A 22,206-nucleotide genomic window follows, 5' to 3' on the forward strand; every position below is an offset into this window, starting at 1 on the left:
TCTTATTACAAAAAGTTATCAACAATATACCGGTAATACAAGAAATAACAGGAAATATATAAAGAGTTATGTGCTTATAGAACATATTACCACCAAAAGTGAACATTAAGGAAGGAATTATTTTTCCAGTTTAAAAGAATACATTTTAAAGCAATTGAGACAAGAATATTATACAATCTAGCTTGAAATGATGTAAATATTTCAAATTTGCTAGAAAAAAGATCTAAAGTCTAATTTTTAAAAAGAAGGTGTATCTATACATTTTTTTTAGTAGTTTCAAGTTTATTAGGATTTTATATACCGTCTATCAAGGTTATCTAAGCGGTTTTTACAATCAGGTACTCAAGCATTTTCCCTATCTGTCCCGGCGGGCTCACAATCTATCTAACGTACCTGGGGCTATGGAGGATTAAGTGACTTGCCCAGGGTCACAAGGAGCAGCGCGGGATTTGAACCCACAATCCCAGGGTGCTGAGGCTGTAGCTTCAACCACCGCGCCACACACAGTGGTCATGACTGTGGAATTAAATTATTAAAATCTTCAGGTCTTCAGGGAGGGTAAGGAAGCACACTATTGGTCAGAAAGTTTATGGGAGGAGAAGGGACAGCCCTATAATGAGGCCAAATGAGGCAGTGGCTTCAGGCAGCACTCTTGTGGGAACAGAAGCTTGCTGCCAGCCAGCCTACCTGCTTGTCAGCTCTCTCTACCACAGCCCCACTCCCAGAACAGCGTTTCTCCTTCAATTCCCATCTCCCCACCATAGCAGCCAACTCTATGAGTGCTTGAACATCCCCAATACTGAACATACTCCTTGACTGTGTCCAGGGAAGATAATTTTAATCAGGTTAGTACCCTCAATAATTTTGAAAAGTTGACTCCTTTGCATCCCCCCCTTCCCACGCTGCTTTGATTTGTTCTAAAAGTTGCTGAGCGGCAGCATCAGCAATTCACAGAGCTGCTCTGTGACCCCGGCATCTTCTCTTTACTGCAACTCACCCCAGTGGAAATAGGAAGTTATGTCAGAAAGGGCAGGCCGCAGTAAAGAGAAGATGCCAGGGACAGAAGGGGGTTGAGGAAGGAAGAATGGTGGAGATGCCAGATAACAACCTGGTGAGTTTGGAGAGAGTTTTTAAATGAATAGATATTGGGTTCAGGGGTCTCTAGAAAGAAGACCCCCCCCCCCCGAGACAAAGCAGACTGAGGGGAGGGAAGGGAGAAATGTTGGACTCGAGGAGGGCGGGAGGGAGAGTTGTTAGACTCAAGGAAGATAAAGAGGGAGAGATGGATGGGGTGGGGTAAGGGAGGGAAGGAGAAATGGACTTGGGAAGGGAAGAGAAGTGAAGATGGTGGAGGGAGAGATGTACAAAGGAGGGTATGGGGGCAAATAGAGAGAGAAATGGATGGATTTGGGGGAGGGAACAAAATGGGGAAAGAGAAAGATTCAGGTTGGGGGAAGAAAGGGGAGAGGGAGAGATGGACTCAGGGACAGCAAGGAGGGGAAGGAGAGATGGACAGTGAAAGCCAGAGGAGAGATGGACTGGGGGCAGGAAAAGTGAGAAAGAGGGAAAGATGTCAGACTTAGGAGGAAGGGCAGAAAGGAGAGATGTTGGACTCATGGGAGAGAGAGAGAAAGAGGGGGAGTAATAGGTAGGATTTTTGCTGTTTGTAGCTTCCATTAGTGCTATTGTTGTATGACATGTCTGCTAATTGTAGGTTGAATGGATTTTCTTTAGGCTTTGCATTTTACACTGCACCTGGTAGAGAGATTTATGTTGCTATTGCACCAATGAAATGAGAATCAGAATAACTATATTGTGACTTCCATAGAGAAATATCCTAGTTATGATCTGCACTTGTAGGTGTGTGGGGGGGGGGGGGGGGGAGGGGACATTTGTGGATGTACAATCTATGTTGAGTGGATTTTCCTTAAGTTTTGTATTTTACAATGCACCTGGAAGAGAGATTTATGTTGCTATTGCTCCAATGACATGAGAATCAGAATAATCATATTGTGACTTCCATAGAAAAATATCCTAGTTATGATCTGCACTTTTTTTTTTTTTTTGGGGGGGGGGGGGAAGTTGGACGTTTGTGGATGCACAGCATGTTTACCTTTAACTTGTAAGAACTGCTATATTCATCAGACCAAAGGTCCCTTTGAGTCATATATGCAGTGTGTCACATATATGAGCATTACCCCTCTGGTGTATCTTAACTAAAAAAAAAGGTTAAGGGTCATTATTTTCCTCAATTTTATACCCCGGATGCAATACTAGAAAAGCTGTAATTGTGGTAGTGAATGACACTCTTTGGGATGGGTCATCCTTTTCATACTGTTGTGGTGTACTTGCATCTTGGTTCCACCAAACCTTGTCAACAAATAAAGGCAAGTATGATGTCCAAACCAACAGTACAAATTTTATTAAGTGAAACAAACCACGTCCCAACAAGGATCCTAGCTTCGACATACACACATCTTTCTCAGGGGACACTAAGAATAAAGCATATTTTAAAAAAAATTAAGGGGGCCAGGGAAGAGACAGAGACACATAGGGGGACAGAGACAGAAAGAAAGGGGGGCAGGGAGAGAGATAAAAAAACATAAAGTAAGAAAGAAAGAAAGAAACGCCTCAGCGACCCATTGTGCTAAAAGTCTACACATCTATTCTAGCACCCGTTAATGTAACGGGCTTAAATACTAGTTAGACAATAAAATCCTATAGAAATTTAAAATCAATAAAGCAAAAATATGTACCCATATACTAAATAATGATTAACGATCTTTATGTATAATAAACATAATCACCTTATGTATCATTAATCATTATTTACAGCCTATTTTACAAAGCCGCACGGCAACAGTCCCAAAGCCCTTTAAATCTCTATGGGCTTCGGGGCCATTACCACACAGTAGCCGCTAACGCGGCTTTGTAAAACAGGCCCTTAGTCTATGGGTACATATTTTTGCTTTATTGATTTTAAACTTCTATAGGATTTTGTTGTCTAATGGTTTGTTTATTCAACACATTATATGTTATGTATTTTTACTGCATTCAGTAAGATAACTCTTTTGTGTTATTTGGAATATATGTTTTTACACTTTTTATTTATTTAAATTTTATTCTTTTTTTTATATGCTTTGTACTTAATGTCCCCTGAGAAAAGTATGTGTGTATGCCAAAACAAGGATCCTTGGAGGGGTGTGGTTTGTTTCTTTTTTTTTTTTTTTAAGTTTTTTTATTGATTTTTTCACATATCAACAAGTGTTATAAATTTTCCATACATTTATCTTAACAATACACTTGATATTTCTATAATGTATTTTATATAAACCATATTTTATATTATTTTTCTTATGAATTTATATAACATATATATTGTAATGATTTTATCAATTATTATTTAATTATGAACCCTTTTCTCTCCCTTTATCACATTAATTTCTCATAGGACTATCATTCATTCATTATGATATATTTTTTATAATGTATAATAAAGAGAATAAATTCCTTACCCCTTCCCTCCCTCCCTTCTTTAACCATTATCTTATTATGGGAAAAAAAAAAAATTAAAATCATTCATTGCAAAAATCTGTTAATGGTCCCCAAATCTTCTTGAACTTATCCATATATCCTTTTTGTGTTGCAAATGTACGCTCCATCTTATATATATGGCAAACTGAGTTCCACCAAAAATTATAGTTCAATCTGTCATAATTTTTCCAATTATGTGTAATTTGCTGTACTGCTACTCCGGTCAATATAAATAATAGTTTATTGTTATTTGATGAAATTTGACTTCGAGCTCTCATTGCAGTACCAAACATAATCGTATCATATGTCATATATCATATGTGGTTTGTTTCACATAATAACATTTGTGTCTGAGGACCTAAGGCATCTAAACAGTGTGATAAGGTGGTGGCTGTAGCCAGAAGGTTGCTAGACTGTATAGAAAGAGGAATAACCAGTAGAAAAAGGAGGTGTTGATGCCCCTGTATAGGTTGTTGGTGAGACTGCATTTGGAGTATTGTGTTCAGTTTTGGAGGCCATATCTGGTGAAGGATATAAAAAGACTTAAAGCGGTCCAGAGGAAGGCGACAAAAATGGTAAGGGGTTTGAACCAAAAGAAGTATAAGAAGAGACTGGAAGACCTAAATATGTATACTCTGGAGGAGAGGAGGGACAGGGGAGATACGATACAGATGTGGGATAAACATAGAGGACGTAAATTAAAGAACTAAGGCTGGTACTGGACAGACTTGCATAGTCTGTGTCCCATATGTGATGATTTGGTGTAGGATTGGGCTGGGGAGGGCATCAATAGGAACGCCACTAACTTGGAACATGAGGATGTTACTGGCCAGACTTTATGGTAGATATCCTGCAAACAGGGTTGTAGGATAGACTGGAGTGAGGTTGGACGGCAACTTCAGCATTTGGAACCTAGGATAATACCAGGTGGACTTTACAGTCCATGACCCAGAAGTACCAAAGAAGAGACAAGTTAATTTAATCATGTATTTAAAGGGTATAACAAATGAGCAGACTGGATGGAGCGTTTAGGTCTTTATCTACTGTCATTTATTATGTTACAATGTACTGTTGGTTTGGACATCATACCTGCCTTTATCTGTTGGTTTGGGTTTTTTTTCAAGGCAAGTTACCTCTCTTCTTTACTTCTCTGGTCCACCAAACCTTGTGCCAGCTGCTCCTTTCTAGTACCTGCCAGGTCTGCTACCACTAAATCAGCTGCACAGTATGAGCTTCTTTCTTCGCTCTAATTCAGTGGTTCTTAACCTTGTTGGAGGTACTGAACCCCACCAGTTTCATATGCGTGTTCACCGAACCCTTCTTTATTGGAAAAATAAAATATGATTTTTACAAATTCAAAACATAGGTATACAGTGAGGGAAAAAATAATATCAATTTTGAAAACAAAAAAGTTCTCCTATATTTCGAATAATAATAACATAATAATGAAATTTACTGCAAATCAGTGTGACTTCTGCTATTGATTGATAGATCAAGAAATCGAGTACACGATCAGTCTTGATCAAAATCACTGAATAACTGATAGATGACTGAACGTGACCGAAGCGCTATATGAGTCGGAGGTGTGTTTTGACCTCCGCCGAACCCGCGAGACTGACTCACCGAATCCCTGGGGTTCGGTCGAACCCAGGTTAAGAACCACTGCTCTAATTGCTCTGGCTGCCAACATCACACTAAAATCTGAGATAATTTACTACCTGCTTCCTCTTGCTGGCAGTTAAGAGTGGATTCAGCGAAGAAAGGAACTCCCTTCTCTGCAGTGGATTTAGCGGTGCTGGGCAGATTGACAAAGGAGGCTGATGAAACCAGTCTGCTGCTGGTTAACAGGTAAAGGGAAATGGGAGCTAGGGGCTTGGCGATGAGCCTGATGCAGGGGATGGGAGGAGGGAATTGGTATTAGGAGAAGGAAAAGCACAGATATTGTTGGGGGAGGGGGAAGAAAAATGGGCATATGCAAGGAAAGGGAAAGATGGAAAGAACAGGTGGAAGAAACAGAGTAGTGGATGTTATTTATTTATTTATTTATTCAATTTTCTATACCCTTCTCCCAAGGGAGCTCAGAACGGTTTACATGAATTTATTCAAGTACTTAAGCATGTTCCCCTGTATGTCCCAGCGGGTTCACAATCTACCTAATGTACTTGAGGCAATGGAGGGATTAAGTGACTTGCCCAGGGTCACAAGGAGCAGCATGGGTTTGAACCCACAACCTCAGGGTGCCGAGGCTGTAGCTTTAACCACTGCGCCACACTCTCCCTCATGTTAGAATATTAAGAACAGTACCAAACTGAACTGAAAGGTTAAGGCAGAATAGAAATAGAAATAAATGTAACGTAGAGAAGAATATGGGAGAAGAGGTAGGAACAGTGGTTGCTGGGAAAAGGGAAAAAAGAAGGCTACAAAGAGTGAGGGATAAAAGAAGGTGACAGATGTGAGAGAGTAGAAATAGGAAAAGCATAAGGAGGTAAAACATAAGAAAGGAAAATTGGAAGTAGCAAGGAGATGAGAGGTAGAGAGATTGATAATGCCTAGAAAATGATTAATACTGAGGCTGGAAATAGGGGACTGGAAAATGAGTGAAATTCAGGGGATATAAGGCTGAGGAAGGAATGAGAGAGGGATGGAGATAGGAGAACAGAGGAAAGTATAGAAGTGGAAAGTTGTAAGAAGGTGACATAGGAGACAGAACTGTGGGGAGAAGGAGGTATGAAATTTAGTTACAGGTTCTTAAAAAGAAATGGAAACAATGAAACAGAAGGATCAGTGTCAAGAGTAAGGAAAGAAGATGACAGGGCAGTGAAGAAACAGAAAATGGAAATGAGATCCTGGAAAGGGGACTTGAAGAAAAGCATCAAAAATGAAGTAGTTAAGAGACCAAAACCAACCCAGCAAGATGAAAAAATGGTCAGAACACAAAAATATTTAAGATAGATAATGTCAGCTTTGAAAATGTGCATGTGTTTTATTATATTCTGTATTGATAAAATGCATCTCTGTTTCTCTGGGATTTCACTACTCACAGTCTGGTTTCTTTTGTTTTCATTTTTTAATCTACATTAAGTTTTACCCTCTATGCTTAATAAAAATAATTAAAAACAAACAAACCCCATACCCCTAGTCCCTGGAGATGTGCTGATGTTCTAGAACAGTGGTTCCCAATCCTGTCCTGGAAGACCAACAGCCAGTCTGGCTTTTGGGATAGCCCTAATGAATATGCATGAAAGAGATTTGCATATAATGGAGGTGACAGCAATGCAAATCTGCACAATGCATATTCATTAGGGCTATCATGAAAACCTGATTGGCTGATGGTCCTCCAGGACAGGGCTGGGAACCAATGCACTAGAACATTTGCAATGCCAACTTTTCATAGGTAGGGTTGGTGCATTTTCAGTTTTTAACTTGGCACTGGCATGGTATGCTATAATTTTGAAGGTCTATTTGCAAGGTTTGCCTTATATCACACATTGTTTTCTAGTAAAGGAAGTTTGTGTTGCTGTCACCAATTTGACACCAGAGTTTATACACTGAATTCTAAAGCCTACTCAGAAGTGGCCTTATAATTAGGCCAACTGAGGCAGAGAGCTCAGGCAGCCCTCTTCAGAGAATGGCACAGCAGCAAAAGAATAGGCCAACTGAGGCAGAGACCTCAAGTGGTCTTCAGGGAGAGACTTTAAGGCAGAAGAATAGCATTAATTAAGTGGCGAGCAGAAAAAAGCAGCTAAAGGCAACATGTGCTGTATATGCAGCACTTTGTTGCTCTCTGTTCTTTCCTTGCCAGCAGCTGGCCTACTATTCTCTCAGTGCTCATTCCAGCTGCATCAGAGCATGCCCTGCCTCCCCTCCCAGTGACTACTTCTTTTCCATCTCCTTGCCCACCTCTGGTATGGCATCTCATCTTCCATCTGTCCTCTCTCCCTCCAACCAAGTATACCTTCATTTACCTTTAAAGGTCACCAGTGGTAGTAGCAGTTCACATATGCTGCCCTGTCCCCAGTCTTGGAGTCTTCTCTGTATTGCAAACTGCCCCTGAGGAAACAGAAATTATGTTAGAGGGGATAGGTCGCAGTACAGAGAAGACTCCAAGGCCAGTGGAAAAGTAGCCTAGGTGAACTGCCACTACTGCTGATGACCTTTAAAAGGTTAATGAGGGGTCCAGATCCCAGCAGGAAATAGGACAGCATACTTGAGGGAGGATTTGTAATAGCCAAACAAGAGCAGTTGGCAAATTTTTAACTGTCGTACCTTTTTCAGCAAAGGAAGGTATATGGGAAGAAGAGTGCCCTCTCATCCTTCACCTCGGGCAACTGATTGCTTTGGGCCACTCCGAGTTGGGGGGGGAGCATAGAGCTGAAGGCTTAACTAGGGTGCCTAATATGCTTGCACCTTACTCTGCTGCTTATTTAAAACTGGAAATTATGACTGAAAAGTCATTCTTTTGCTTAGTCACAAGACAAATCTTTAGTAAACAAAAACAAAATACAGACCTTTTGAAGTTTATTTTGAAAATTTCCCGACATAGCAAACATACGTAAACCAAAGACTTGATTAGATGCTGGTAAATCATAGTGAATCACACAAGTTGCATCAGTAATGTGTAGAGATGCTAGGCAGTCATCAGTTAAAACTAAAAAACAAAATGGTATCGAGATAATATATATTAGATCTCTAAAATATTAACCAAAAGGAATGCTTTAAAGCACAGTTACTTACTGAAACAGGTGTTACCAGGGATAGCAGGCAGATATTCTCACTGATGGGTGATGCCACCAATGGAGCCCCAGTACAGACACTTGAAAAGTGAATCGCAACTTTAAGTTTAGAAAGTTCATGATTCCCGCACCACGTATGCGCGAGTGCCTTCCTGCCTGACTTAGGCGCGCAGTCCCTTAGTTAAGATAAGCCAGCTAAGAAGCCAACCCGGGGAGGTGGGTGGGTTATGAGAATATCTGCCAGCTGTCCCTAGATAACACCTGTTACAGTAAGTAACTGTGCTTTATCCCAGGACAAGCAGGCAGCATATTCTCACTGATGAGTGACCTCCAAGCTAACTAGAGAGGGATGGAGGGAAAGTTGGCCATTAAGAAAACAAATTTTGCAAAACTGAGAGGTCGAAGTGTCCATCCTGTCTGGAAAAAATTTCCAGACAGTAACATGAAGTGAAGATATGAACTGAGGACCAGGCGGCAGCTTTGCAGATTTCCTCAATAGGAGTAGATCTCAGAAAAGCTACAGAAGCTGCCATAGCACGGACTTTGTGAGTAGTGACACGACTCTCCAGAGGCAGTCCGGTCTGAGTATATCAGAATGAGATACAGGCAGCCAACCAGTTGGATATTGTCCTTTTGGTGACAGGATGACACAACTTTTTAGGATCAAATGAGATGAAAAGTTGGGGAGATGTTCTATGAGGCTTTGTCTGATCGATGTAGCACGTTTACAGTGCAAAGTGTGCAGTGCCATTTCTCCTGGATGAGAATGAGGCTTAGGGAAAAAAACTGGAAGAACAATGGACTGTGAGATGAAAGTCCGTAACTACTTTTAGTAGAAACTTAGGATGCGTGCATAGAACCACTTTATCATGATGAAAAACTGTGAAAGATGGATCTGTGACCAACGCTTGTAGCTCACTGACTCTCCTGGCAGAAGTGAGGGACAGTGTTCTCCCCAGGGACTTTCAGCCGGGCGCTACGCCCGGCTAATTTAGATGACTGCCCGGCTGTCATCTATCGCAAATCCTGCTGCTGCCGCCGCTGCTCAACATAAAAAAACAAACAAAACACCTCTCACCTGCTTGGAGACGCGAACTCAGTGATTTGTATTTATTGGAGACGCGGCAGTGATTTGTATTTATTTCACAGGCAGCTGCCTTAGCCCGTAGCGAACTCATGCTTCGGGGCTCTAAGGTGTGCGTGCCGGCTTCCCTTCTCTTCCCTCCGAAACCGGAAGTTACGTCCCGGGGGAGGGAGAAGAGAAGGGAAGCCGGCACGCACACCTTGGAGCCCAGAAGCATGAGTTTGCTACGGGCTAAGGCAGCTGCCTGTGAAATAAATACAAATCACTGCCGATTTATAAGCACGGGACGGCACATTAGAAGCCGATCTGAAGGGCAGTCCTCAGGTTGCCTCCAGTTTTGCTCGGGAGGGTTACTGAGCTATTTTGCAGTTTCTTTAACCAGGCTCTGTCCTCTGATTGGATGTTTCCATGTCTCCAGAAAGCAGAATAATCCTGCTGGGTTGAGTGTATACAACATCTCCCACAAAGCTGCTGATAATGCCTCTGCTCCTCAGATCAGATGGTGTGGCTGCAGTGAGTCTGGGACTCCTCTGGGAGAAAAAAAAGTGTCAAGTTCCCTTCAGTTCCGGCAAGCAGGGGGGGTTTTCTGCCTCGGGAAAGTTTAGTTTTTGGTCTCTTGGATTGTTACTCGGTTTGTAACGTCATTTTTTTCTTGAGAGGGAGCAGAATCTGAGTTGTGCCTCTGCCACTTGAATTTCCTGGCGAAGGAAGGGGGTCAGTTTCTCTGATCTTTCCTAAGTCACAGCAAATGCCCATTGACCCCTAAAAGAAGCAGGACAGCAAGTCATTATTAATCAGTTGTATGCATCTATGGGTAGCAAAGAGAGTTTTCTCACTGGGTTCCAGTGTTGTTTGCTATTTTAACTGCAGTGCTTAACGTGTGCAGCTCAGAAGAGAGGTGTTTTTTTTGTGTGGGTTTAGAAAAAAAAAAAAATCCTATCCCTTACAATACAGGGAAAAAATCTTGGCAAATCATCAGATGAGAGCTGCTACTTGAAGCTCCTACGATGGTATGATTTTGAAGTGCAGGGATTTTAATGCTGTGCATTGTGCACAGATGTTGGTATGATGAGTTTATGATCACGCAAACGGGACTATGTGCAAGGCTCCTGTTTCAAAATCCTGCAAGAAGGTAGAGTTGTAGTTCTATGACAGAAATCGAGTTTTCTCTGGGCTATTTTCAAAACTTCAGGCCAATGAAAAGTTTCTCTTTGATAACTGGTACACCACATCTATCATGAAACTAAGAGCACTGAGCACTTTCTCTTCTTGAAAAAGTCATCCAAGAAAATAGCCAGGCGGCCTGAGGAAGACCAGGAACCCAAACAAAATTATACAAACGGAAAAAATGAAAATAAAAGACGCGAGTACAGCGACTCAAAGGAAACAAACAAAATAAGCCGTGGTGCAAGAGGGACAAAGAGAACGCGCGAAGTAAGGGAGCAGTGCTTCTGGCTCTGCGGAAAACATTGAACTGAGGACACGCTGAGGAGACGCATGCCCTAGGCAGGGCGGGAAGGGCATGCGCGCATGCGCGGGCCAATCGCAAGCCTGAAGGTCTTCGAGCAAGTCTGCTTGCGAAAACGTCCGCTAGGGAAGACTGGAAAATAGCCAATGTTATTCCACTTCACAAAAAAGGCTGCAGGACAGAGATGGCAAATTACAGACCAGTGAGTCTCACATCCATAGTGAGCAAGCTTATGGAAACACTGATCAAGCAGAAACTTGACACAATCCTGGACGAAGAAAACCTACGTGATCCTCACCAACACGGATTTACCAAGGGCAGGTCCTGCCAATCTAATCTGATTGGCTTCTTTGACTGGGTAACTAGATAACTGGATGCCGGGGAGTCTCTGGATGTGATATAGTTGGATTTCAGCAAAGCTTTTGATAGCGTCCCACACCGCAGGTTATTGAACAAGCTGAAATCGCTGGGATTAGGGGACATACTAGCTGCATGGGTTAGGGACTGGCTACACGGTAGACTTCAAAAGGTAGTGGTTAACGGTACCCCCTCCAAAACGTCAGACATGACCAGTGGAGTACCACAGGGCTCGGTCTTGGGCCCGATTCTATTCAACTTATTCATAGGTGATATGACCCAAGAGCTTAGAGGAAAAGTATCCTTGTTTGCCGACGACGCCAAACTATGCAACATATTAGGCAAAAGCATTTTGCCTGACAGTATGACGCAGGACCTACTTGGCAGCTATGCTTTAATGCTAAAAAGTGTAAAGTAATGCACCTGGGTAAGAGAAATCCATGCAGAACTTACACACTAAATGGTGAGACCTTGGCTAGGACCACGGCGGAACGTGATTTAGGGGTGATCATTAGTGATGACATGAAGGCTGCCAATCAAGTGGAGAAGGCTTCCTCCAAGGCAAGGCAAATGATGGGTTGTATCCGTAGGGGTTTTGTCAGCAGGAGACCTGAAGTGATAATGCCACTGTACAGATCCATGGTGAGACCTCATTTGGAGTATTGTGTTCAATTCTGGAGACCACACTACTGGAAAGATGTGCTGCGAATTGAGTCGGTTCAGCGAATGGCCACCAGGATGGTCTCGGGGCTCAGGGATCTCACGTATGAAGAAAGGCTAAATAAATTGCAGCTGTACTCACTAGAGGAACAAAGAGAGAGGGGGGACATGATTGAGACGTTCAAATATGTTACGGGCCGTATCGAGGTGGAAGATGATATCTTCTGTCCTATAGGTCCTTCGACCACCAGAGGGCATCCGCTGAAAATCAGGGGAGGGAAATTTCGTGGTGATTCCAGAAAATAATTCTTCACAGAAAGGGTGGTCAATCATTGGAACAGTCTACCTCTGCAGGTGATTGAGGCCAGCAGCGTGTCAGATTTTAAGAGAAAATGGGATATTCACGTGGGATCTCTAAGGGAGTAAAGACAGAGGAGTGGGCCATTAGAGTGGGCAGACTTGATGGGCTATAGACCTTTTCTGCCGTCATATTCTATGTTTCTAGGGGGCTCTGTCGGTGATTTCACCCACATGTAGAATATATGCTGCCTGCTTGTCCTGGGATAAAAATTATTTTCTATTTTGTGATTAGTATATATCAGATTTGAAATATGTATCCTGGTAGAGATGGTGTTAGACATAACTGGGGACTGCAAATCCCAGGCTGTACTTCTTTAGCTTCCAGCTGGCTTAGGGCTCTCTCTGACCAGGGGGTAGTTACCCTAGTTGCACTCCCCTAACACCATTCCTGCTATGTGTAACTGAAGTATTCTGTTAGCTTGATTTTTCTAAGTAGAATTATGTAATTTGACTCAGTTTTCTCGACAGTGGAGGGGATATTTGTGAGGGGGAGGAGAGAGGAGACAGGGATTTTGTTGATCCTTGCTTTATTATTTGCGATTTATAAAATGACAATTGTATAGAATATTGTTTATTTTTATACTTTAATAAGTTCAGTATAAAACTATTCAAGGCTTGTGCAGATAGGATCAGATGGTTTGCGGGAATGGGGTGGGGACGGGAACACATTTTTTTCCTGTGTCATTCTCTAGTATCTTTCAACTAGCTTCTGCATTCCCACAGAGAAGTTTTTCAGCTGCTCCCGAAGCCAGGTCAGCATCATTTCCTTTACTTCATCATCAGAGGTAAATCTGCGACCTCGCAGAGTCTCCTGTATCTCAAGTCATCATGCATTATGGCAAATGCAGTTCCATAGCCAATAACCATATTTGTAGCCAACTGAGACACCATTATTCGTTGCAATCCAGGCATCTGCCCTATCAATGTGCTCTTGTGTGTGCGATGTTGAGGGGCTTTAAACCTTTTTACCCACTCATAAACCTTTCATTGATTCATGATGCTATGTCTATACTGAGTCAATATCTAATGGTGAATTTCCACAGGTTTTACTCCTTTTGCCCAAAGAAAGTGCACTATTGTATGTTGTTTTTCGATGGTGCAATCTTGCAATGAAGCATTCATGTTTATGACCTCATGGCTGGCACAAGACTAAAGTTCAAGTACTACAAAGTGTGGATGAATTATCCAAAAGGCATTGTACGAGTTGCATTTTGTTAGTTCTGTTCCAGTTATCGTGTAAATTAACAATTGCCTTTAATTTTTGATTCACCCTCATATTTTAGAGCTTTATTTCTAAAGTGCCAGAAAATCTAAAAGTAAGTAAAATATCTATTTAGATGAATCAAATGCAGTCAGGGGATAGCCAAGATGCTACAGTATTCCTCCTCTTTTCTACAGAAGCTAAGTGGAAGAGTGGCCTAGTAGTTAGGGCTACAGCCTCAGCACCCTGAGGTTGAGGGTCAATGGAGTGTTAAGTGACTCTGGCAAGCCACTTAACATTCCATTGACCAGGGTACATTAGATTGTGAGCACACTGGGACAGATAGGGGGAAATACTTGAGTACCTGAATGTAAACCAGTTAGGGCTATAAATGGTCTATAAATACTAAAATAAATAAATACATAAATAATAATGGGGTAAAACCATACTGTCCAACTTGACATTTCACTTTATTTATTGCTTTCATGAAAAATGTGATAAAATGTGAGTCCGTCCAGTCCTACATCAAAACTGAACAATTTACCTTTTCCTTTATAATTAATCACAGATCAAAAAACCTGACTCGAGAAGCTGATATGAAGAATTCTGGAAATCACAGATGAAATAAACATTTACAATCTATGAGAATACTGACAAAATATTACAAAAGAGAAATTAAAAAAGAAACTGCATGCTACTTACCTAAGACTATACAGGTACCAGAACTGATTTTTTTCTCCCATTGCTCTATCACATAGTTTAAGTGAAAATGAAGCTTGGTATGTATTTTCAAGCAGTATATGGAATGGCTTGCTACCACCTGAAGAGAAGACAGTGAAAACAGATTTCTTTCATGAACATTTAATGGAGTACTTAGCTAATTAAAAATGAAAGATAAAATGGGCTAAAAAAAAAAAAAAGGTCCACCGATATGTAAGGAGTATCTGAAGGAGGGTTGACAATATGGTTACATGGACCAGCCACTGTCAATGGCAAATATAGGTGCCTGGAAGGGTAGTGGTTAAGATGTATGGGCTGGAGGGGATTTGTATGTGCAGGACATGAGAGAGTTTTACTCTTGCACAGGTGGAAGAATGTCTGTCTGTGAGGATCTATTTGCACATTTGAGTAGGCCAGGGTCCTATAACTCACTAGTCCCAGATTGCTTGTCACTTTCAGAAGTCTAACTACAATGTAATCAACCAATACTCAAGGCCACAGAACTGCAAGAAGTTCTCCCTTACTCAAGAGTGTTATCTCAGGAACAGGAGTACTGCTTAACCTCTCCTGTCTTGCTACTTGCTTCACCCAAATTAGTGCTGATTCTAGCTATGCTCCTCTATATGCCAGCATTCATGGCACACCTATGTGCACTTTAGATGTCATATGGGAAAGCACATATATACCACAGCCCAAATTTTTAAAATAATTTGTCTGTTACTGACATATAATCCAGCTATTTCATGCTAATAATAATCCACAAAAGCAGCAGTTTCTTATGAATACAATATATAATACACTGTACAAAACTGCAAGGGGAACAAATCTAATCTTAATCTTTAAAATTTACCATAACCAAATCATGATTGGTAACACTGGAAAAGTTTATAAGTGACCCCTACAAATTTGAGAATGGCCTGCTTTTATACTCCAATTTCCCTCTGTCTTTCACTCCTTGTCTCCACTTGCTCCATTATGCACTTTTACTGCTTCTCCCTTTCTTTTGTGCCCTCTGACCCTTCCAAGAAAAACAGATTAGGTTCTTACCTTGATAACATCTTTTTCACTTGATAGGAATGATATGCTGAACCTTAGGGTACTCTGTCCATGCTCAGGAGCATACTGCAGAAAGATGTAAATCACAGCTTTTTAAACCTTCTCCTCCTCTTCCAGGAGTCTGTTGCCCCCTTCAGTTCATTCTAAAGTATGTAAGAGCTTTAGAGTTAGACAGGAGGGGAGACACAGAGAACTCCTCAAAACCAAGGTGCTGAACTACTCATATAATGTTATAAAAGTCAATAATGAAACTGTAATGTATAAATGAACAAACATTACCACTGAACAGTAAAACACATTAAAAAAAAGCAACAGCTTGAATATAAGTGGAGTTCAATTATCTTAGCTATGGAGAGGACCATGAAGCATAAGGCAGAAACAAGCACATCAGAAATTATCGGGTAGGGGATTCAGTATTCCATTCCTATCTACTGGAAAAGATATTATTAAGGTAAGAACCTAATCTTTTTCCAGTGCAATAGGAATGGCATGCTGAACCTTAGGGATGCACCTTAGCAGTACCGGGTGGGAGGGATAAGCTTGCTTTCAGTACTGAGGATATAAAATGGAATCCTTGTGCACTGGTACATCTACCCTATAGAATTTAGTGAAAATGTTTAGGGAAAACCATGTTGTAAATCTACATATCTGCTCCGGAGGTATCACCCTCGATTCCACTCAAGAGGAGGCTACTCCTCTGATCAAATGTGCTTTCAACATCGGCGGTTGTTTGTCGCAGACAATATAGGTGGAGGAGATTGCAGGTTGAATCCACCAGGAAATGGTGGCCTTGGAGGCTGGTCATCCTCGGGTTGACTCTTTATTTAGGAGAAAGATGGCCCAACAGACGAAACTCATTGGAAGATTAGGTTTTTACCTTCAATAATCTTCTTTATGTTAGTCCCTGTAAGATTCCATATGCTAGGTGCTCAATTCCTTCCCGCAATCTGGGAGTTGCAGAAAGAGTTAGAGACCCCTACAGTTCAGTCCCAAAGCCAAGCAAACATACTTGAGCCAATCCAGGACAAATAAGGGGGCACAGGGGGACCTCCCCAACAATAAACAATTTCTGTTAAGAGCAGCTCTGCAAAATATAAAACCAAGTAACAAACAGGCAAAATGCAATACAGAAGAGACATTGAGGAGCAATGTACAACTAACCTTCTGTGTGCAACACCCACATGAGTATGCTTCAGTGAGGCATAATCAAAGAAGTAGAAAACGCTCCACTAGATCTGTCAACTGGCTGTTAAGTCTTCAAGCCTACAAGTAGAATAACTGAGGCAGAAAGAAGCAGGCTATTCTAAACAACTGAGCTTACAGAGAGAGGGCGGGTCGTATGAAATCTTACAGGAACTAACAGAAAGAAGATTATCAAAGGTAAAAACATAATCTTCCTTTCTGTTACATCTCTTCTGGATTCCATTTGCTAGATGATGTACCAAAGCAATGGTAGCAGCTAGAAAGGGACAGAAGAGCCTGCCTTCAACACCGAGGTCCCAAAATTGGCATCAGAGCGAGTTGCCACATCCACTCGGTAAAAACCGGATAAAGATATGAAGAGAGGACCAAGTAGCCGCCCTGCAAAGTTCATCTGGATGAATCACGCGAGACTCTGCCCATGATACAGCAAGATTTCTAGTTGAGTAATCCTTAAGAGAAACTGGCAGCTGCATGGCGCAATGATGAAAGTTGCGGAAATGACCAGATGAATCCATTGAGCGATTGAGGACTTGGACACCGGCCGACTACAGCGAGGCACAGCAGTCAGGACAAAAAGGTGATCATACAGCCAAAAATCATTAGTCTTCTCCAAACTGTGGAGCAAGACTCTCCTGACATCCAACTTATGCAAGATCTGATCCTTTCGCTCCAATTCTGTGGAATGAAATGCAGGCAAATAAACCTCCTGGTTGACATGGAAGATGGAAATCACCTTCGATAGAAAGGAAGGTACAGTACAGAGAACAACTCCTGCAACTGTAATATGGAGAAAGGGTTCCCTGCAGGAAAGAGCCAGAAGTTCCAAATAAGCGATGCCGAAACAATGGCAACTAGAAAGACAGTCTTGATTGTCAGTTCCAGAAGAGTAACATCCTTCAATGGGCTCAAATGGGGCTTCCCCAAGGTCCTGAAGAACGATGTAAAGCTTCCACGAAGGGAAAGGAGGACACAAGGGAGGCCACAAAGCGCCCTCTCATAAATCTGGTCACATTTGGATGAGCAGTAAGCCAGCTAGAGCTGCTGTGTGCTCTGAAGCATGAAAGACTTGCAACCTGAACTTTAAGGGAGGTCCACTGTTCTCTGGGTCACACTTCTCTAGGCCCACCTGAAGAAAAGCCAGGACCACTGAAATAGGAGTCTCTTAGGCTCTACCTGGTCCTTACCACACCACTTTTGGAAAGCCTTCCAAGCTTTGGCATAAGAAGCCATAGTAGACAGCTTATGTGACCGCAAAAATGTTGAGAGGACTACATCTGAAGAACCACACAAGAGCCATGCTGGAAGACCAAAGTGCTGTGGATTCTCCATGTGCACCGTAACCTGACTGAGAAGGTTCCCAGCAAGAGGGAGGTTGAGCTTCCTGTCCTGCTGAAGACTGACGAGATTCGCAAACCATGGAACACCTGCCAGCTGCAGATTAAAAATCTGTTCCTCTTCCACGCAGGCAGAGTGATCCTTATCAAAAGGTATCTCTGATTTTACCCTCAAAAAAGTGACTAAAGTGAAAAACTGTAAAGCTATCACAAAATTTGAAAAAATAAATAAACCTAGATCAAAAGACACCTTTCATGCTCACCTGTAGAAAGAGAAACTGAAGGGGGTAGAAGATGCCTGGGAGGAGGAGGTTTCAAAAGCTGTGATTGGAATCTTTCTGCAGTATGCTCAGGAGAATGGACAGAGTACCCTAAGGTTCAGCATACCATTCCTACTGCACTGGAAAAATGTGATTATTTGTTGTAGGGCAAAAAAATATTTAACGCGTTACTAAAGTGATTAACGCTTTAAAATGTTTAATGCGCATTAATGCAGGTCCCCTTTACCTTCTCAGATCTGCCCTGCTGCTGCTGCCTGCCAGCTGCCACCATGGTCCAGTATATCCCTAGGCTCCAGCCCTCCTTCTCACCTTTCATAGCATGCAGGCAGTGATTAAAGTAGAGCACTTCCAGCAAGCTAGCCGGCTCCAGAGTCTCTTACGGTCTTTAGAGTCCCTGCTACACTGGAACACGGTGGATCTGACAAAAAAAATATCTATAAAGGAGGTGGAAATCGTCTTCTTTCATGTGGTGGAGCTGGATCTAATGATAAGCCTATCTTGACCATCCTGGGTAGGCTCAGAGTCTGAATCCCATACATACTTGCCTCAAATTCCAAAAGCTACAGTTAAAAATACTGATGGTCATGGGTTAAATGGCTACTTTTAAAGTGAATATCCTACTTTGATTGCTGTATTCATTCCAGACACTCCCTGATTAAAGTTTTAAATGCCATACTGGCCTTATTACAAAGATGATATGGGCAATGTATCCAAGGAAAACACTGGTTGAGAACAGCTAAAAGAATGCTGCTTAGCCATAAAGATAAGGAAGGCTAGTAATACCAGATATTGGGGCATAATAATATGTCCCAATATATGGATAGCACAACTGTGTTATATGTGGGATTAAAAGTGAAGTGAGACAAACTACGCATTGTGTACAGACTGAGCAACAACAATCAGGTAATAACCCACTTAGATATATGCCATAGATTGGAAAATTAAGACATCAAATATGGAGGTAGTCAGATAATCCCTATATGGGACATGCATTGTTATTATGGGACAAAAGGGAAATGCAGGGGAAAGGCATTAAACACTTCACTCTTCTCAGATGCAACTTGGATTTCCAACCTGGATTGGAGGGAAATGTACACTTGAGGTGGAAGAGGGTGGGATTAGACAGTTTGCACAAATTTGTGGAGGAAGGAGAGCTAAAGACCTTTTAAGATCTTCAGGAAGAGTTTGAAATAGCAAATAGGAGTATCTTCAATATTTTCAGATCTACCACCTGATGCAGGGAACCCCATATAAGAATGCAATTGAACAAAGACTTAACACTCATAGAAAAACTATGTGAGATGAAATGAGGAATGCAAGGACTTGTACCAGCAATATACAAGGTAGCTACACAGCAGTGAAACTTAGGGATACAGATACAGAAATTTAAGAGTAAAATATTAACAAAGTGCAAAAGATTATCAACTCCTTGATTCTGCTTGAACTGCAGCTTTGTTTCTTTGGGGCTTCAAGAGAAGGAATTGGGATGAAACAATGGAAGTTAATCGATGCCTGTCAGCTACACCCTGTGAAATTGATCATAAATGGAAACAGGTTGAGGCACTCTACCTAATCTTCTATTTTGCCATTATAAGACTAGTAGTAATTACTTTGTATGAGGGGTGCTCAATAGTTTATCTACTTCAGTAGGAAAGAAAGGAATTTTCAAAAAATATTTGTTTTATTTTTCAATATAGTTCCTCGATAGCTCCACACACTTCATCCACTTTTTCTGCAATGACTTTACACCCTTTGAAAAGACTTCTTCTGTTTGATCTTCAAACCAGGACTTAACAACTTCCTTGACGTCTTCATCACTTGAAAACTGCTGTCCATGGGGAGATTTTTTCAAAACTTGGAACAGAAAATAATCCAAGGGAGCCAGGTCAGGACTGTAGGGTGGATGGCTCAGCTGCTGAAACCCATGTTCTCGGATGGCAACCTGTGATTGTCATGACGTGCAGTGAGACAGCTCCCCTTCCTGCCACCGACAGAAGTGTAAGATGAATCTCGGCCCAAAGAAGCAGCCAGCACTTCCTGTGCCAGTTGAGGGCTCTTCGTGCCCTCCTGCCTGTTGATATATGAGACCAACAAGACGCTGTCTGATAGAACTCTGATCAGCCTGCCATGTATCAGTATCCGAAACTGCAACAGAGCTAGTCTCAATTCCAGAAGACTGATAGACCATTGAGCCTCCTCTGGAGACCACATGCCCTGCGCTAAGGATTGAAGGCACCGAGCTCCCCATCCCTTCAGACTGGCATCCTTGGTGACCACCAGCCAGTTAGGGGATGCAAGAAGCATGCCCTTGAACAGATGGGCACCGCTCAGCCACCAATCCATGCTGCGAGAGGCTTGAAGCATCCAACGCAGACGACTGTAATACTGCAACACTGGCAACCACCTGGAGAGGAGAGCCTGTTGCAGTGGCCTCATATAAAACAAGCCCAAGGCACCACCTTGGAGCCTAGAACCTGTACATAATCCCAAATTCTCAGTCTTGGAACCCGGAGCAGAAAGCGAAGCTGAGACTGCAACTTCTCGCCCCTGACCCGGGGCAGAAAAACTCTCCTGGGCCATGTCGAAAAAGACTCCCAGATGCTCCAAAGACTGTAGCATAGAGACTACAGAAGAGAATCACCCTCTGGGTTACCCGCAAAGTTTTTGATGGAACAAAGCCCGAATCAACCAATCGTCCAAGTTGAGGTGTACCTGAATTCCTTCTTTTTGAAGAATACCGCCACTACTACCATCACTTTGGAAAATATGCGTGCGCAAACTTTTTTGATGGAACAAAGCCCGAATCAACCAATCGTCCAAGTTGAGGTGTACCCGAATTCCTTCTTTTTGAAGGAAAGCGGCCACTACCACCATCACTTTGGAAAATGTGCGTGGACCCGTGGCCAAGCTGAAGGGCATAGTTCGAAACTGATAATGATGTCCAAGAATCGCAAAGCGAAGAAACCGCTGGTGCGGCGGCCAAATAGGAATATGCAAGTACGCTTCCTTGAGATCAAGCGCCATGAGAAATTCACCTTGTTGAACTGCAGCAATGACTGACCTCTCCATTTCCATACAGAAGTGCCTGACATTGAGAAACTGACTCTCTTGAGATCTAGAACAGGCCTGACTGACCCCCCTTTTTGGGTACTACAAAGTAAATGGAATTCCTCCCCTAGTCTCTTTGATCTGGAGGCCCAGGTACTACTGCCCCGAGGTCCAAGTGCCCCTGGAGGGTGTTTTGCACCGATTCCACGGGGACACCAAGAAAGAATCTGCAATGGAAAAGAATTCTAACTTGAACCATCTCGAATAATGTCCAAGACCCACTGATCAGACGTTATCTTGGCCCACTCTGCCCAGAAGAACAACAGACGCCCCCGAAAGAGTCGGCGGAGGGAGCTGAGATCCCGTCATTGGTGGACGGTATAGTAACAAAATACCCAATGGGTGATAATGGAGCTCATCGTTGACTGTAGCTAGCAAATATTCTAGTGATGTGTCGCTATCCCTTTGAGGAGCTGAACGTCAAAGAACGAGTTGTAGAGAAGACAACTGCTAAAAGTCTGACAGCTATGTTCTGAATCATTTTATTACATTACCTTACATTAGGGATTTCTATTCTGCCATTACCTTGCAGTTCAAGGCGGCTTACAAAAGATTAATAAAATGGGGGTTACAATGGGAGAGCTATTGATTAACTAGAAAGGTAAGTAGTAGATCTTTTAACATTTCTCGAGTTGTTAAGGGTAAGGCGGCTTACAAAAGAATTAAAAGGGGTAACAATGGAAGCACAATTGTTGTTACTAGTGAAGTAAAGAGTAGATCAATTGTCAATTTTAGAGTTATTAAGAGTACATGATGTTATGGCTGCTTCAGGAATTTCTTGAAAAGTATTGTTTTTATTTCTTTCTGAATGTTTAGTAGTCTGGGGTGATCGTCAGAAGGATGGAGATCTGGTAGTCCAGTCTTGAGGCTTGAGTGGCTAGGAGGCCGTCGTGTAGTTTTGATCGTTTGACTTCTTTGATCGGGGGAGGTATGAATGGGGAGTGCGTTTTTCTGTGTCTAGTAGTGGATGCTTGGATGAGGCGGTTGTTCAGGTAGGATGGGCTGTCTCTGTTTAGGGTTTTAAATAACATGCAGTAGAATTTAAATTGTATTCTTTCTTGGATTGGTAGCCAATGTGAGTTGATGTAGCTTCTGTGATATGGTCAT

At 42.1% G+C, this 22,206-nt stretch overlaps 1 protein-coding gene across 7 annotated transcripts in view; it reads right to left on the reverse strand.

The window, feature by feature from the left end:
* TDRD12 (tudor domain containing 12) overlaps window positions 1-22,206 on the reverse strand; it is a 231,110-nt gene that overhangs the window by 79,457 nt on the left and 129,447 nt on the right. For all 7 annotated transcript variants that reach the window (XM_033940266.1, XM_033940270.1, XM_033940268.1 and 4 more), the window contains 2 exons: window positions 14,100-14,217; window positions 8,043-8,182 (listed from right to left, as the gene is read on the reverse strand). In XM_033940266.1, coding sequence (XP_033796157.1) covers window positions 8,043-8,182; window positions 14,100-14,217 — 258 coding nt within the window. The remainder of the gene's footprint in view (window positions 1-8,042; window positions 8,183-14,099; window positions 14,218-22,206) is intronic.

Source organism: Geotrypetes seraphini, chromosome 4 (assembly GCF_902459505.1).
Source record: "Geotrypetes seraphini chromosome 4, aGeoSer1.1, whole genome shotgun sequence".
Classification (NCBI taxonomy): Eukaryota; Metazoa; Chordata; class Amphibia; order Gymnophiona; family Dermophiidae; genus Geotrypetes; species Geotrypetes seraphini.